A 17,789-nucleotide genomic window follows, 5' to 3' on the forward strand; every position below is an offset into this window, starting at 1 on the left:
GGTGAACAGAAACAGCAAGATGGAGCAATAGGAGTGCAGGGGGGAAATGGTCACTTTGCTAGTTACAAGTGAAAAAAAAATCAAAATAAATTTTGAGTAAAAAAAAAATACAGAGGGTGAAAAACCCAACACTGGTGTAATGATCCATTCATAGCTAAAGAGACAGCTAAAGCAAAATTGCTTCCACTGGGCCAAAGTTGCGTCATTCATCTTCAAAATGAGCAATATCAGGACTTGTGAATGAAATCTTGCCGGATTATGACAGGAGTGTGGAAGACAAAATTCCAGGCACCAGGCCAAATTCACATCCATAAATACTGAAGGGCAACTTACAAACAGGGACACATCATTCTGATAGCCATGTGGGAACAGGGAAGCTTTATACTACCTGAAAGCCACTCTTTTCATTAGCAGTGTAAAGTATGGTCTTGCTTTTATGTAAACAAAGTTTTCAGGTTGGTGTTGTGGCATAGCACGTTAAGCCATCCCTGAGATGGAAGCATCCCCAATGAGTGCCAATAGGGTCCTGGTGGCTCCACTTCCCACCCAGTTCCCAGTTAAAGTGCCTGGGGAGACAACGGAGGATGTGAGGAAGCCAGTCACATGGAACACCCAAACGGGATTCTAGGCTTTTGTCTGATCCAGTCCTAGCCCTTGTAGCCTTTTGTGAGATTCAATTGACAGATGTGTTCCTCCTCCTCTCCATAATTCTGCCTTTCAAAGAAGTAAATATTCTTTTAAAAAAAATCAGCAAAATAAGCTTTTACTACTAGGGCTGTTACAATGGGTCACTAACTTTTGAGTAATTGTTTAAAATTTTTCTTAGCGTATATTCGTTTGAAAGGCAGAGAAAGAGAAAGATCCATCACTCATCCGTTGGTTCCAATCCCAAATGCATATATACCAGTTGTGGCTGGATGAGGAGCCCAGAAATCAATCAGTTTCTCACACATGGGTATCAGGGGCCCAACCATTGGAGCCAAAATTTGCTGTTTCCTACAGAATGTACCAGCAGGAAAATAGAATTGTGAGCAGAGCTGGGACTGAACACAGGCACTTTGATATGGATTGTGGAGTCCCAAGTAATGCCTTAATTACTAGCCAATATCCTGCCCCAGCTCACTAGACTGCAACATTGCTCAAAATTTTTTCCTCTCTTCTTCTGCCTCCTGCATTTTAAACAACAGGAACTCTGTTAACAAATGATTTTTGTATGTGCTTCTTTTAGTAAAGAATACCTCCTTTCCTCACTTGCAACACCCAGAAGTTTGTGTTTGGAACAAAAAACACATGCCATCAACTGATGAATTTAATTAACTTCATACACATATCTGCTGGCTTAATGCAGAGTTCAATGCATTCGTTTTCCGGAGAACCAACTGCACACATGAGAGCAAGGTAAACAAATAGTAACAAATGAACAGACAAAACCCTTTTTAGTGAAAAGTCTCTGGGTTTTGGAATCCTTTTAACAGAAGTCATTTGATAGCTACTCTATACTGTTCATGAAACACGGGATTGAGTAAAAAGATAATATCCAATGTGTAAAAACACTTACAAATTAGCCACTGTTTATGAAAAGAAAAAAAAAAAGAAAAAACCAAAAGATTTCCAAAGAGCTGTGCACAATTCATTTAAAAGTAAACTTGATTTTATCTCCTTGTTTCTGAATAAATTGCAATGAAGTCTAATTTACATAAAATTATTCCAGGACATTTCCACCTTAAATATTCTTTAATAAAAGACTGGAAAGCCATTAAGTCTCTACCTTGCTTTTACAAACATTATAAAAAAATCACTCAAAGAAGATTTAACCTAGTATTTTATTTTCCTCCAGAAAATTCTATAACGTGTGGAAAAGCATTTAAATGTCCCTGGATACCCAAAATTAGAGGTTCTTTTCTTTTCTCTTAATAATCTCTGGAAGGTAATGACTTAAATTAGTCTTCCTGAATTCTGAAATACGTTTGGCTAATTCAATATACATATTTACATTCCTCATAAAGAAAGATATTTTTCCTTTCAGAACAGCTGAATCCATTTTTTCTTTGGCACTATAGCTAGTACATTTTTGCTTTTCAATGTATATTTAGGACTGATAACATGATAGATGTTAAATAATCCTATGCTCTAATATCGCCTATGCACAGTGGCAAAGATACAAACGAGATGGCTGAGTCCCATATGGAAGTGCCTTGTTAAGTTTTAGCTCTTCTGATTTTGATACAGCTCCCACTAATGCACACCTGGGAGGCAGTAGGTGATGGCTCAAACGTTTGGGTCCCTGGCACACACACTGGAGACTTGTGGCCTCAATCTGGCCCAGCCCTGGCTGTTTTAAGTGGGAAGTGAACCAGCAATTGAAGAATCAATCTCCACTTGTCTGCCTGTCACTATATCCAACTTTCTGTCTCCCCAATAAAGTGAAAAAATAACATACTTTTCAAATTGATGCAGCTTTTAAAAATAGTATAAAATGTGTTTCTGTTGCAATAATAGCAAAAAAAATTACTAACGGACAGCTGTAGATGACAGAGTTAGCTTTCATTATATTTACAAGTCAAGCCTTTTTCATAGGTACTTCATCCTGTCAAGAAGATGGGTCTTTATTCTTTGGATCTGGGAAAAACTCAAACAGAAATTCCAGGGGTTAAGTGACAGCAGGTTAAAACCACCTCACAGACAGCTCCACACCCTCTTCTGAGAACATTCACTGTAGCTGAATCCAACTCTCATAACCAATCAAGACAACTGAATGCCTTCCATGTAGGTCTTCTCTCTGCTAAGCTAATGTATTCATGTCAGAAAACACTGTTGCATTTCAGCTCAAAGGGAAGAAGGCAGCTCTTTCTCTTCCCATTTGTATCAAAGAGCAAAGTTGTCAAATCTTAACCATTGTCATTCTGCATTAGAAGGACAGGTGACTCAACACAGGGTGCTCTAAGAGAAAGCCTCTGCTGATTGTAGAGCTGTCTCATTAGCACTTGCTCTAAGACACTGCTATGATCTGGCACGGCTGAAACCCAAATCACATAGACATCCTCTCATTAAAAGTTGCTGTGTAAGGTTTTGCCATGGAATTGATTGCCATCTTTGACATAATATCTGACATAAAAGGCAATGCATTGCCTTTACAATTCCGCAAGGTTAGATTTCACTGTGTCTGTTTTGACTGCATCAGGCAGGATTTAATAGAAGCATAGATAGACTTCATAACAAGAAAATGAGTGCAAACACTTGCCGAAAGAACTCTCCTTGTTGAGTTGGTATTGGGAGCGAATTTCTGGCTGATTTAGGAGTAGACAAGATTTTAAAAGAAGTACATTTTGTACTTTCATTATTTCCACATCCATGAGGCATATTTGGATTGTATAAGTTGGTAAAGAAATAGCTTTAAACAAGAACAATTCCCTCTACACACACACATTTTCTGTTTTCACTGCTAACAGGGATATTATAAGAAAATGTTCCATCCACTCTTTTTTCTGATCTCCACTGACTGTAGCAAAACATGGAATATTAGATCAGAGAAAACTTCTGCGTTACAGATGAAGTTCACTTCAAGATTTCCTGGGAAAGAAGGACAAGATGAAACCCAGAGTTGCTTTCCAATGGCACATCACTGTATACTAACAGACTTTCTCTTTTCTTACATACATTTGTTTACTTTTGTGGTTTGGCAGGACATGATTAGAATGCAAGCAACTTTTACAGAGTTCCAAAACACACAAAAGGGGTGGGTGCTTGATGCAGCAGAGTACCCACTGCTTGGAATACCCCATTCCATCCCAGGTCAGAGTGTATGGGACTCAGGCCAGCCTCTCATCTCAGGTCATAGTGCATGGGACTCAGGCCAGCCTCTCATTCCAGGTCAGAGTCCACGGGACTGGGTCCAGCCTTCACTTCTGGTAAAGTTTCTGGCTCATGCACCTGGGAGACTGCTGATAATAGCTTAGGTATTTGAGTTCCTGTCATCCATGTGGAAAACTTGGATGGAGTTCCTGGCTCCTAGTTTCAGCCTAGCCCAGCTTCTGCTACTGAGCACATTTGGTGAGTGAACAAGTAGACCAAAAGATCTCTCTCTCTCTTCTTTTCCCCCTCTTTCCCTCTGTTTCTCTGCCTTCCAAATAGAGAGGGACACACACACACACACACACACACACACACACACACATCTTTCATCTATTGGTTAGTTCCCCAAATGTCTGTAACAGTTGGGGTTGGGCCTGGTCAAAACCCAGAGCCAGGAGCCTAAGATGGGCTTCCCATGTGGGTGGCAGGGACCAAGCACTTGGGCCATCTTCTGCTGCTTTCCTAGAAGCATTAGCAAGGTGAGGTGGATCAGAAGTGATGCAGTGAGGACTTGAACTGGGATGTTGGCACTGCAGGTGACAGCTTAGTTTGCTGTACCACAGCACTGGCTCCAGTGAACAAATCACTTTAAAAAATACAGTGAAGTTTGAGAAGAAGCATGAAATATTCACTCAGTCTCAGATGAGTTAACTGTAGAGGAAAATACTACTGGTCATACACAATTAATTTAATATTCCTCAGTTTTCACAACTAGTGGGAAGGGTACCTGCTTTAAAGAGGAATTTAGATATACTGTAGCCAGTAAGAAGTAGTTCACTCTTTTAAAAACAGCATTCTTTCTAAGGCATTACATCTCAATGATATTTTAAGGCATGTCATAAAAGAATTCAACCAATATAATCTCTATTTGAAAACTACAAATGTTATCAAAAGCTTTCCCAGAACACCAACTATTAAACAGAAAATTAGCTTGAGAAATATCTTTTTTTCTATGCACTTCCTAAACAACCAGGTTCAAGCACACTAATGCAATTCCTGCTTTCAATTACAGAGGTCCAGAGACTTAATGCAAGGCAATATGTCAACTTTTCTGATGAGACTGTAAAAGAGTAAAAGAGAAAAGTTCCAAAGTACACATCAATCCAGAGTTCTGGCTGCTTAGTTTACCTCAGATTACACAGGTTTTAAAAACTAGGAAATCTTTGTATTTGGCACAAATTCTTCATAACATCAAAAATTAACAGTGCAGCGTGGATATAGTTTAACAGTGGTAAAGATATCATTTCCTTATAATTTTTTACCATCTATTTATGTATTATTTGAATCTATTATCTTTAAAAGACAGTAAGTTTTCACTCTGAATGTTTAATATAATAATGTATGAAGTGAACTACGACTTGATTTTAGAAATATAAGAGTTAATATAACTCCAGGAGGTACTTCAAAAAATGTGTGGAAAATGGAATCAGAAGGTTATTTTTGTACAAAAGATTTTTGAAATCTCATGTAAATGAGATGTTTGTAAAAACATCATGAAAATATCAGGAAAAATTTACACAGATATCCTTTTTGTACCATTATGCTTTTTTTTAAAAAAAAAAAAAATTTCATTTTTATTGAAAGGCAGATGTACAGAGAGAGACAGAGAGGAAGATCTTCCGTCTGATGAGTCACTCCCCAAGTGAGCGCAACAGCCGATGCTACGCGGATCCGGAGCCAGGAGCTTCTTCCAGGTCTCCCACACGGGTTCAGGGTCCCAAAGCTTTGGGCCATCCTCGACTGCTTTCCTGGGCCACAGGCAGGGAGCTGGATGGGAAGCGGGGCTTCTGGGATTAGAATTGGCACCCATATGGGATCCCGGGTGTGCAAGGCGAGGACCTTAACCACTGCGCCATGGCGCCGGGCCCCCATTGTGCTTTTAAAAGTTGTTTCTTTAAGTCACTTCTTTTCTTCCTTGTACTGTCAAGTTAGGCATGAGTTTTTCTCTTTTTAAAAGTTTCTTTATATTGATTTTTATTGTTTTTGAAAGGAATGATGATAGAAAGATCTTTCATACATTAGTTCACTCCCCAAATAACTCCAGCAGACCAATGGAGCTGGGCCAGGCATAAGCCAGGAACCAGGAACTCCATCTGGATCAACCCCCTGGGTGGCAGAGACCCAAGTAGTTAAGTCACCAGATCTGCTTCCCCAGATGAGCACTAGCAGGAAACTGGATCACGAGCTGAGGCAGGACTTGACTTTAGGTACTCTAGTATCAGACTTGGGCACCCAACGAATGGCTTAATCCAATGGTCATAATGCCACTGCATGGACCATTATAAGTTTATCTCTTAATTACCCCTTCTCACAGACTTTTTGAAGCAATCCTGTGGAATGTTCGAACTGCAGAATACTTGTCTTCCAGTTTGCTTCCACTTTGTTCTGCACCACATCAGAACAGAGGCATGCCAAGCTTTAAAACAGTAGCTGAAGAATGTGATAAAAACCCTGATTCCCAGAACTGAAAACACTTACTTTGCCTTCAGGGTCTCCTCCTGGAAATTCCAATGTGGATCTTCCACCAGCTGTAACTCTCTTAAAACCCTTCCAGGCTTATAGGCTGCATTGATGATCATGCTAAGAACCTGTTGGAGAAAAATAACCACAATGAACAACACTTGTATTCAGTCAGCATTCATTCCTGCTGAAATAAGAATGTAAACCACACCGCTGACACTTACGGAGTGTTTGCTACACACACTCCTTAAGGGAAAGGCTGTCATTAAGCTTGATAAAGAGCTTTCCAAGTCAGCACTGACTTTAGTCACCATTAAAATTTATTATAAAATCTGATCCCCCTGGCTGGGAAAGTGAGAATTGCCTGCTGGAGAATCTCAGTAATTCTTCCAGCTAAACAAAACTTGAGCATTTCCACTGGTGACCAACTCAGTACTCTTCAGTGGGCTTACCCAAGGACAGGCTACTGAGAATTCCATTTTATTCTTAAAAGTTACATTTCATAAGGAACGACTGATGCTGAGACTGTATTCATGAAATATGACTGGAGAGATTTTAGATCCTTGTAAAGAAGGGTAGCAATTTATTTGTAAATCATTTTTCTATGTCATTTAGTCTATGGATGTCCATTTAATCAATGGACATCTATCCATGGACATTTAATACCAGGACAACTTTCTCAGAGACTTGAGTGTTTGAACAGGCAGTCTGCAACACCTGACACTATCTAACATCAGATTTCCTAAAACTGCTTCCTCACTCCCAAACCAAACTTTATCACAGTAAGCACATAGTCACTGTTCAGAGTGGGGCTTCCAGAAAGACCATGCAGTCTCACTCTGAGATACCAAATGGATATTTCTAGGATGATGAAAGTGCTTGTCAAGGACTTCTTTAATGGACAGAATAAAAAGGTAGAAACCTGGACTACTCACCTTTCAATAAGCATTCACCAGATATGATCATTTATTGAGTTCCAACAAGTCTCTTGGCTGCTGCTGTTCAGAATAGAACTTAGACCTACGGTGTTGACTTTCATGAAATGACCTGCTGCTAAGGCTCCTGTATGTGCCTTCCCCTTCAGAAAGAGGGGGAAGTGGTGCACCAGGCTGAAAGCTCACATTTCAAGTTTCAGAGCAAAATGCCACTGAGATAGATAGCAAAGCACTTCCTGTTTCGGATGGAGCCTGGTATGAAGTAATGGTATGAAGGGGATGGAAGCATGGTGGGAGAATCTACACGCCATAATCTTCATGGATGCTATTTGTGTTTACTGTTTGTGCTTTACTTCTGAAAACGTCAAAACTTAACCAATCTTAACATATTGTACGCTATGCTGTCCGTGTGGCAACTGCTATTCCTGGCCTGCATAGCATTTCTGCTATGTTTCAAGGGTACCCTAACGACCCAAAACAAGACATATGCTTCAGTCAAGGCTCTTAAACACACAAAAGGTAGTAATAAGATGTTTTGGTGCTTTTATGTTTTCTGTATTAGAATAATCATCTTATTTTATTGTTTACTGTCAGAACAATTCACAGAAACCGAGTTTAAAATAAATCTAATTAGAACTGGCTGCAATTATGCGCAAAGTATTTATCAACAGACAATAACATTTCAGCAGATTCTTTTTATTGTGTTTAGCTGAGAAAAGCCCAGAGCTGCATGTTATTTGCTGCATATCTAAATGCATTTTTGTGACTTTAGAAAGAAAATGCCTTCCAGAGTTTAATTCAGGCTGGGAACAGGCAGCAATTAAATTATAAAAAGCATCCAATACTGAATATTTTTTTTCCCACGGCTTTTCCCAATGCCACACCATTCACCTCCAAATTTAACAGGCTCTCTATACAATTCTAGAATTATAAGCAGAATGATTTCTCTGTACATGGCACAAGTGTATTATAATAACTCCGCGAGAAAAATTAAGTAAGCAGCTGCTAACACAACCCAGAGTTAAACTGAACTGCCATCCTGTGCAAAACATCCAGACTGAATTCATTAGTCCAGATCTGTGAGTGCAGCCCCCAACTAACTACCAGAATCTTAGGTATGAATCAGTGAAGAGCAGCCCCAATACACTGGCACAGCAGCCTTTGAGTGACTCAGGAAAAAACTCACACTAAAGACCAATGCCTTCCTGGACTTCTTGGAATTTGAAAAAAATCACTGTCGAAAACATACTTCTACATACAAATTCGATGGCGTATTATGAGCAGAAAGGTACTACGTTTCTAGCTGGAGAGCTCTGGGTACAAATCCCAGTCCCATTCATTAAAAGCTATGGGTGCTTAGGCAAGATGCTTAATCACTGTTCATATTTGTACTGTTATTTATCTGGTTTACTATATATTACAGGAAATATATAAGATAACATCTTGGTCTAAAAAGAATATTCAAAAATCCCCTTGTTCTCACTAACAATGTAGTCCTCTCGAACAGTGACATAAATCTTCCCTATATCTTTAACCTCTCCATCCCCACTGGCTTGTATCTGGATTTGTTTTGCGCCTTTGAAAATTAACTCTCCTTAGAAGCTGTCTAACTTTCCAGTTATTCTGCACTTTTCAAACACCTGAGTTGTAAAAAAAAAAAAAGTAGTTAATCCTTTTATTCTTCATCTTTGCCTGGAATTCTCAACCTACTCAAATCTTGTTTCCCGTCCAACCATTACACAGTGACCTAATTCTCAAATCCAATCAGCACTTGGTCCCAGAGGTACCCGGAGTGATTGTACAATGCCTTCTGCTGTCTCTGCTTTTTCAGGCACAAAAATATGCTCAGGAGCAGGTAGATGAGGACTTGAGAGCAGAGAGAAGGGTATGGAAAGGGAGGAAGAAACAAACAAACAAAAAGAGCATGGGTGCTGTCACGGATAATTTAGCAGAGAAAGGATCGAACATCACAGCTCCTTGACTCACTGGACATGAACTTTCTTTCCTCCTTCCCTTTCACGCAGAGTAACACCTGGACACCCAAGCGATTGTTACACAAATGGGATGGATGTTTTCCTTCTGTGCTTTGCTATTCTTCCAAATGAACACTTCTCACGAAACACTGATGTGTAGAGATTCCCAATCTCAACTGTAAGCCATGACTGACTCTGCCATGATGTGGACGCACAGGTGACCATTCCTCGGACAAGCAGGGCTTTGCTACCTTAGGCTTCCCCTCACAGAATGAGCAAAAGACTCTGGACCTTCTAGATGTGTAACCAGTGGAACTCTGGTGATCTTGTACCAAGACCTCTTTGAGGTACATGTTCCAACATAGCTCAGCCCAGAACACAGATGGGAATAATCTTGAGGGGTTGCAAAAAAGGCCCTGGGCAAAAGGCATGTCCTGTGTGTATTTGCTCTTTTCTAACAGATACATCTGCTTCAGGGGATATTCAAGAACCAAAGCCACCATCATAAGCTTTTCCTAGAAATCCAGGCATGTCGAAGGTTCTCAAAAGCTAAAGGATGTTCTCTTCTCCATTTTAAACTCAGAGGGAATGAAGCTAGGTTTATACAATCCTTTTTTCCCTCAAGTATTTTTCTTGCTTACTCAATCGTTTATCAGTAGGGCTTCTCTTACACGGAAAGTTGTGAAAGCAGTAAAATGAGACCAAGCACAGACTTCAGCACTTGGTGTTCCCATCACAACTACAGCAATGCTGAGTGGCAGGACCGAGTCTATATTTCAAACTCTAAAATGGCTCCTTGCAAGAGGAAAGAATTTGGTCTTCAAAAGAATGGTGACAAGTCAAACCTCTTCTTTATGGGTCACAACGTGTTTACCCTACACACCAAAGTTCAAATTTGTCTAGTGCACTGTGGTGGCATGACTGCTGAAAACCCTCAAACACGGACATGAAATCAAATCAAAGAAGACGTATCTGCAAGATGAAAGAGGAACTCTATTCTTGCACACTGAACCTTCTAAGGAAGCCAGAGAAAAGCAAACAGCTGGCTTTGAAAAGAAAGCCCTTCGAGGTGGGTGTTTTCATTTTTTTCTTCTCAAAATCTGCTTTGTAGATGTCCCCATATCAGTGCCATGGCAACAATGAGTACAGTCCCAAAATATGATCTTATAGCAACCACTGTGTGCATCCTAGTTACACAACATTTTGGTAATAACAGAAATAGTTTGAAGTATCCAAATCCAGAACTTGATTACTTAGGCTAACTCTGATCTCTGCTTTTATTTTTATTCTCGTCTACCAAATACATATGACTATTCTCAAGATGTATTTAGGCAGAGTTAGAGACACAGAGAGCTTCCATCCATTTGGTTCACTTTCCAAATAGCCTCAATGTCCAGACCTGGGTCTTTCATTAGAAGCCCATTCTCAGGTGAGACCTCCCACAATTACCCTCTTTTACAATAGCACCTGCGTCCTATCATTGTCCCACACATCACTGATACCTCATTAGCAATATATTAATCATTTAGTGGTTTATCTGTTTGCTGTCCACTCTCTCAAGAATCTAAGCACTAAAAACTCAAGGCCTAGTTATTGTTGGTTGCTACATTCAGAGTATCTAAAAACAGCTAGCATTGTGAGATACTGAATAGATCTTATTTTTTAATTGTTCAGTATAGTCACCTACAACTGAATGACAGATTCATCGCAAGAATTTATTTGATAGCATATAGTCTATGAGAATGCAGGTCCAGGAGATGTCATTTACTACTGATTTTCACTGCTTAAAAAAATCTTATCCTGGACCCGGTGCCACAGCCAAGAAGCTAAAGTCATTGCCTTATATGCACTGGGATCCCATATGGGCGGCAGTTCTAATCCTGGAAGCCCCACTTCCCATTCAGCTTCTTGCTTGTGGTCTGGGAAAGCAGTCGAGGATCGGTCAAAACCTTGGGACACTGCACCCATGTGGGAGACCTGGAGGAAGTTCCTAGCTCCTGGCTTTGAATCGGTGCAGCAGCAGCTGTTGTGGTCACTTGGGGAGTGAATCACCAAACAGAAGATGTTCCTCTCTGTCTCTTTTTCTCTCTCTCTATATATATATATATCTGCATTCCCAATAAAAATAAATAAATCTTTAGAAAAATCTTATCCTGAGGTAAGGCAAAAAAGTTCTAAAAGTGTGTCTTGCTTAATCCTCACTTGCAGAACCAATGCAAGGGCTGCTCAGAATTGCTGACTCTGCCTTCCTCCATGGAGAGTCTGCTAGTCTCTAAATAAAGTTATAAGAGGCAGAAAGCCTAGGAAAAAAAATTACTCAGAGGTATATAAGAAAGAGAAATTTTTTAAAAAATAAACCAGAATTCTCCAATTGTGGGAAACATTTTAACCAAAATAAAGAGCAAGGAGCTGGTGGTGTGGCGTAGTGAGTTAAGCTGCAACCTGAAATGCTGGACATTCCATTTGGCAGCAGTTTTATATCCTGGCTGCTTCACTTCTGATCCAGTTCCCTGCTGATGTGCCTGAGCAAAGCACAAGAAGATCATGCAAGTCCTCGGGCTCCTGCTTCCACATGGGAGAACTGGAGGAAGCTCCTGGCTTCACACTGGCCCTGCTCTGGCCATTTCAGCCAAATGGAGATCGAATGAACAGCTGGAAGAGCTCTGCTTCCTCTCTCCCTCTCTGCAATCCCTGCTTTTCAGATAAATAAATCTTAAAACAAAAACAACAAAGAAAGAGACAGTTCTAAGATAAATCCTTAAAAAAATTAAAAATAAAAACAAAGAGATGAAGAAAAATAGTTTAATTGGGCCAGCCACCCAGTAGAAAATTAAACTATTAATGACAACTGGAGACAAATCCTAAACTGTGGGCCTGGGGCACTGCCTGCAGCTGAGCTTCTCCAATGAATGGGCCACCAAATTCCAGCTGAGAGCAACCTCTGAGGCTCAGATGGCACCCAGGGCTCCAACCTTATGGAACTCCAAAGGTTTTTCTGGCATGTTCCGCTCACACTTCTTTCTGGTGAAGCTGTACAGGGTGCACACAGGACCCAGACCCCTCGGAGCCAGCTTGCACCTCAGTTTGACATGGATCCCACATGGAATGTTGCAGACTTGTGCCATGAGGGTTAAAATGGTACCTCACAGGACCAGCTGACACTCGCCACGCTCCACAGGAGGTTCTCAGTCAGGTGCTCGTGGTTGGCCAACTTCCTTCCTTCCTTCCTTAGATCCAAGGCAGAGTAGCTGCAACCAGGCCCTGACATGGGAAGTCCAAGAAGTCCCCTGTGTGCCTAGACTTCATGTAGTTTTCTCCTAAGCTTTCTTTTGAAGCAGAAGATAGTGAGGGCTCGGGGGAGGAGGCAGTAAAACATCACATGTTCTATTTTTGCCTTCCAACAGAAAATATGTAACATGCTGATATCCCCTGCATAAAGGTTCCCCTCTTAATCTGCTGACCTGGGCTGCCAAAAAGCATGGGTCCTGTCTGCTGTGGAGGTAATGTAACCAGGCAGCAGCTGCCAGCTAATAGATTTGAAAGTGATGTGATCAATATAAAAATATAAAAAGTCATTTCCAAAGGCTTAGAAATGACATTATTTTTTTTCTTTTTAGCTAAAACAAAACCCAGAAGTTATGTACTGGCAGATAATTTAAGCCAAATGATTTCTAAGAATAACCACTGGTGTTCCCCCAATCCTGGAAGCCACTCTGGCACGTTCTCCTGGGATCCTGCCACCATGGCCTTGGGAGTCTTATCTTTAAAGACAGAGGCTCTGTCTCGCCTCCCCAGTGGGCGATTTAATAGTCAGTCTCGCCAGTGGCGCACGGCTCATTTTCTCTTCGTTTTTGTCATGTGTCTGTTACAGGAGCTGAAAGCCCCATCATATGCTACACTGCTTTGAGTGAATACACGAGGCCTAGAGTCCTCTGCACTTTGACCTCTTGTGCCCGTGCTAGCTCACTGATTAGCTGACTTCACACACAAACAGGAGCACCCACACAGCATGCTGACGCTCTGTCAATAGAGCACCACAGGCCTGCTGAATCACAAGATGCTACATAATTCATTAAGGAAAACTTCCCTGGACACATTTTGACACTGCATAAAGGAACACAAGCTTTGCTGCAGGATGCTAACAATCTCGTGATCATACAGAGATCTGTAACTTTCTCTCTTGCAGACCCTGGGATCTGGGACAAGAGACATGAAGACAGAAGCATTTGGGAAAAGGGAAAGGATGATCTTGATTGGCAAGGATCCTGCCAGGTGTCTGGGCTTGCTTTATGATGAACACCAGGGTAATTGTTTGTCCCTAATAGGTTCAACTCTCCATAGCTGTGACTCTGGGCACCTTGTAAATGCCAAAGCACAGGAAGGGATCATTGTCCAGTCTGATCCACCCCATTCTCAGCGGGGTCCTGAACTAACCACCTACTGACTCTGATTTGTTTTTTGGTTTTTTTTTCCAGGCTGTCTCTCTTCCCTCACTGTGTCCCCTCTGGAGCTGAGGCCAGGCATGGTTCTCTCAGTTCCTCCAAGGCTCCTCAGGTCTAAAGCCCAGCAAGTGAGTGCAGACACAGACACGTGACCACATTGAACGTAGTCCTCCTCCTCTCCAATACATGGGCTTCCTAGAGCTTAGGACCTCAGGTCTCAGGCAGCCTGTGAACTTTCCAGAATCTGGCTCTATAGACATATTTCCAGCAGCGCAGACAGGGGAAAGCAACTCTTATCATACATTCTCCAAACATAGCAACCTGTCTATAAGTAAGGCCCTATTGTGAGAATGGGCTTGCTCTGTGCCACCACAGCTCTGAGCCCGAGGAGGGGTTCTGCTGCAGTGATGGCGTCAGCCCATCCCAGTGCCTCTGTGTGTTGGGAGTGCTATGATGAGGATGCCGAAACTGACAAAGCTGCAGGGAGCTGCTGTTTCTCTGAGGCAGCCAGAAAGACTGTTTCACATGGCAGGTTCCTCTGATGAAGACCAGGGCCTCCTTAGTCTGCCAGCTGTTCACAACTGGGATGTTTGGCTTTCCCTTGCTATAGGAGTTGGCTGTTTTACTCTATTAAATGTTTTATTTTTAAGTCACAAAGAGTTATCGCTGATCCATTCTCTGACAGGATCCAGCAGCCAAATCTAAAAGCCAGACCAGAGCAGTTTTGTGATGACAAAACTTTTTTTTTCCTAATATTTGAAAAATGCATGCGGCAGGAAGGAAGGAGAAAAAAAGACAGAAAGCTAGTGCTTCAGTTTTGTGAGTGCAAGAAAAATTGAAGTTCGACTGGCCAATATTTCTACTAATAATTTTCCTTCAGCAGCGGAACCTCTGTATGCCTTCAGGACTGACTTTACTTAAGGAGGACGAGGAGGTAATCAGAGCCAGGGTACAGTACATGGGTTTTCTAGGCCGTTGGTGGCATCAGAAATTTAGCCAGGTTGCTATGTTTAGAGAACGCAGGATAAGAGTTGCTTTCCCCTGCCTGGGCTGCTGGAAATATGTCTGCTATAGACATGTTGACAAGGCCAAGGCTAAGATAGGCTAGGAAACCAGGAGCCTAAGAGCTGCTGATGGGTCTTCCACCCTGATGTAGATGCCCAAGCACTTGGGCCATCCTCTGCCATTTTCCAAGGTGCCTTAGCAGGAAGCTGGATTGGAAGTAAAGCAGCTGGGACTCAAACTGGTAACCATGCAGGATGTTGGTGTCACAGGTCAGGCTTGGCCTGCTAAGCCACAATGCCACTGACCCTTACTTTTTTTTAGGCATCATATTTGTCATCTATGGATTCTATAGGCCACTCAAACTGAATGAGGTCTGTGCTAATTTCAGGACATAATACCAAGCTGTTTCAAAGTGAGTTACCTGAAAATCTGTGACTACATGAGAAAGTAAGCTAAGTATCTCAGTGCAATGGCCAGGTCTGCAGATACTGTCGATGTAGATGTAGATTTGGACCCTTAATGTGACTGAGCTTTGCAATCCTTATGTTGAAGGCGCTGTGAGCATTTTCTGGCCCTTACCTTCCCTCCTTGCCTGCTTGATGCTCTTGCCTCTTGGACACTTGACCCTGTACCTGGAGCAGGTGCCTGCTCAGCATCCACACAGACTGTGCACTGTCTCTATGTCATTTAGTATCTGTGCCAGTAGCAGCCAAGGCGTCTAGTCTATCTGTGTGCTCCTCTTTCCCACTTGGCTGGAAGCTGTGAACATTCTCTGTGGTAACTGCTTCTGAGTAAGACATAAGATCCCTGGCCTAGTCAGTCCATTCAAGTTTCTCTCTTTAAAAGCAGACATTTCCCTGCTGAATGCAGGAAAATGTTTACTAATATCCTAATGGCCTACAAAAAGGAGACATCCTCTGCCATTATTATTTTGTGACCTCTTTGAGTAATATGCCATCTGAACCCACTCAGAAATTCTTATGTTGAGGGACAAGTTTAAGCCTTGTGCTGCTCTTAAGTGCTCCCTATCAAGCAGAACTCTAAGTGCGAGTGGTTCAGAAGGCAGCATTGGACGGAGTCTACTGAAGCACCAGGCAGGCTGAATTCCTTTCTACTTTTCTTTCCAAAATACAGCATACCCCTGTGAACCCACTATTTACTTGCAGCTCCAATTCTATGCTCCAGCTATACCTACATAACCACTGTCCTTTTCAAAATACATATTGATTGCCCACCTGTGTGTGACCACCACAGGCTGTGCAGTCAGCTCCACTCGCTTTGCCTAAGCCAGTTCAGATCACTTACCATATATTTGCACTTCCTTCCCTCCACTCCAAGCTTCTGTTAGGACACTGGACATTGAACTTTGGATTCATCTATCACCCCAACACAAATGTTAAGCTCAAGCAAGCAGAAGCCAGACTGTTTATTTTCTGATCCAAGGACTTAGTCAGTACTTGGCTCCTCAAACAGGCCCAACACACACTCATTCCTTGGATACATGGAGTGTAGTGCCCACAGAATTAAAAACACATTCATCATCGTACAGTAGCAATAAAGAAGATCTATCTGGTGTCTTCTATCTCACGAGAAAGAACCTCACTGCTGTGTGTAAAAGAAATAGCAAGAGAAGAGTTCCAAGAACAATTCAGAAACTGTTCCCAAATTCTAGTCTGTCTCCAAGGACCTTCTGAGGTTCAGTTACATAAAAGCAACAGAGACAAAGGCCTACATTAGCATCTTCAGGATTCACCACTCCTGCAACGGTGCCCCAGCAGGCAGGAATGATAAATCCTCTGCAAGGGATTCATGTGCCTTAGGCTTCTCCGAGAAACCCAGGCAGGAACTTCATGGGTGCTGCTTGGAGAATACTGCCCACTGCCACCCACAAATGAGGATTAGGAAGGCCTGAGAGAAAACAGGGTGCTGCCCCCAATCTGGCCCAGGAACACCTGTTCTCAACAGCACCCTACACTGCTTCCTCAGGTCCCCATTCCACTTCTGGGCTGCTCCCCTCTTTGGGAAAATCTGACTTCCTGAACTCTAAGCTGTCGCCCCACAGTCACTCCTCTGCCTTCCCAAAGCATTTCTATCCCATCTAGGACAACAGGTTCCCCCTTTGCGCTGGGATGTGTAGGTCAGTCATAGACCCAAGTAGCAGATTTCCATCTTGACACCTCTACTTCCAGTCCCAGGATTCCATAAAAGAGGGAGCTTGGGAACCATGTGTTGAATGGATGCACATGTCTCCCATCTCCTTTGGAAACTGTGTTTACACATGCTGCTTCAGATAGCAACTGGGAAGCCGTCTTACCTCTTTAAGAACCAGCACACATTTGCCCGGTCCCACAGACTGAGGTAGCTCTGCGATCCTTCCTTTGTTCAGGTAAGGGCCTGAGAAACACCTGTGGTTGATGAAGAGCTGAGGACAGCAGTACTTCCCATTCACGGTTCCTGCAGGCAAAGCGCCAACAGCAAACACTTAAGGTCACAACTCCCACAACCCACATGCGTGCTTTATTTCACTTCATCAGCAAAACTACCTCTGGGAGGTACAGATGACTTGACTGATGTTCATAGCAACTGTGGAGGCCAGTGTTGCTGAGCCTCAGATAGGGAAGTCTTGCTTGGACTCCAAATTGTGACAGAGATGGAGAGGCAGACAGGATTTCCTTCTTTGGGGGAAGGTGCATTGGATCTTAATATCAGGATATTTTATATCCATCATAATACTTTAGAACTTTTATTTATTATTTTTCTCCAAATATGCAGGCCATTCTGCAAATCACACCATGTTCAAGACACTGGCAATAGTGCACCTTGAAACAGAAACACTGAACCTCCAGGCAAGCTGCCCACATGCTCCAGTGGCTTCCTTTTTCCATCTCTCCTCTTCAAGGAAACAGCTTCCCTGAATCTGGTGTTTGTCACTCCCGTGCAACTTTATAACCCCACTCCCCATATATATGTTATAAATACAGGTGAACAACACATGATAGTTAAAAAATAGTCTAAACTCAGTTTTCTACAACATTTTGTTAATTTGATCAACATGAAATTTCTGACACACACCCAAGTTGGTAAATATACATCCAGAACATTGGTGTATTTTTATTTTATGA

The 17,789-nt window shown here is 42.1% G+C and overlaps 1 protein-coding gene and 1 long non-coding RNA gene across 6 annotated transcripts in view; both read right to left on the bottom strand.

Moving 5' to 3' along the window:
- The window catches only part of SFMBT2 (Scm like with four mbt domains 2), a 205,704-nt gene that overhangs the window by 19,486 nt on the left and 168,429 nt on the right, over positions 1–17,789 (bottom strand). For 4 of the 5 annotated variants that reach the window (XM_040968193.1, XM_040968194.1, XM_040968191.1 and 1 more), the window contains 2 exons: positions 16,982–17,121; positions 6,331–6,440 (listed from right to left, as the gene is read on the bottom strand). In XM_040968193.1, coding sequence (XP_040824127.1) covers positions 6,331–6,440; positions 16,982–17,121 — 250 coding nt within the window. The remainder of the gene's footprint in view (positions 1–6,330; positions 6,441–16,981; positions 17,122–17,789) is intronic. The other variant, XM_040968195.1, reaches the window with a different exon arrangement.
- LOC121148137 lies at positions 16,049–16,578 on the bottom strand. Its single transcript, XR_005882514.1, has 2 exons — positions 16,540–16,578; positions 16,049–16,422 (listed from the first exon to the last, which is right to left on the bottom strand). It is a non-coding gene; the product is annotated as an uncharacterized LOC121148137 (long non-coding RNA).

This window comes from Ochotona curzoniae, unplaced genomic scaffold (assembly GCF_017591425.1).
Source record: "Ochotona curzoniae isolate NIBS_2020 unplaced genomic scaffold, NIBS_Ocur_1.0 scaffold_4683, whole genome shotgun sequence".
In the NCBI taxonomy this organism is placed as follows: Eukaryota; Metazoa; Chordata; class Mammalia; order Lagomorpha; family Ochotonidae; genus Ochotona; species Ochotona curzoniae.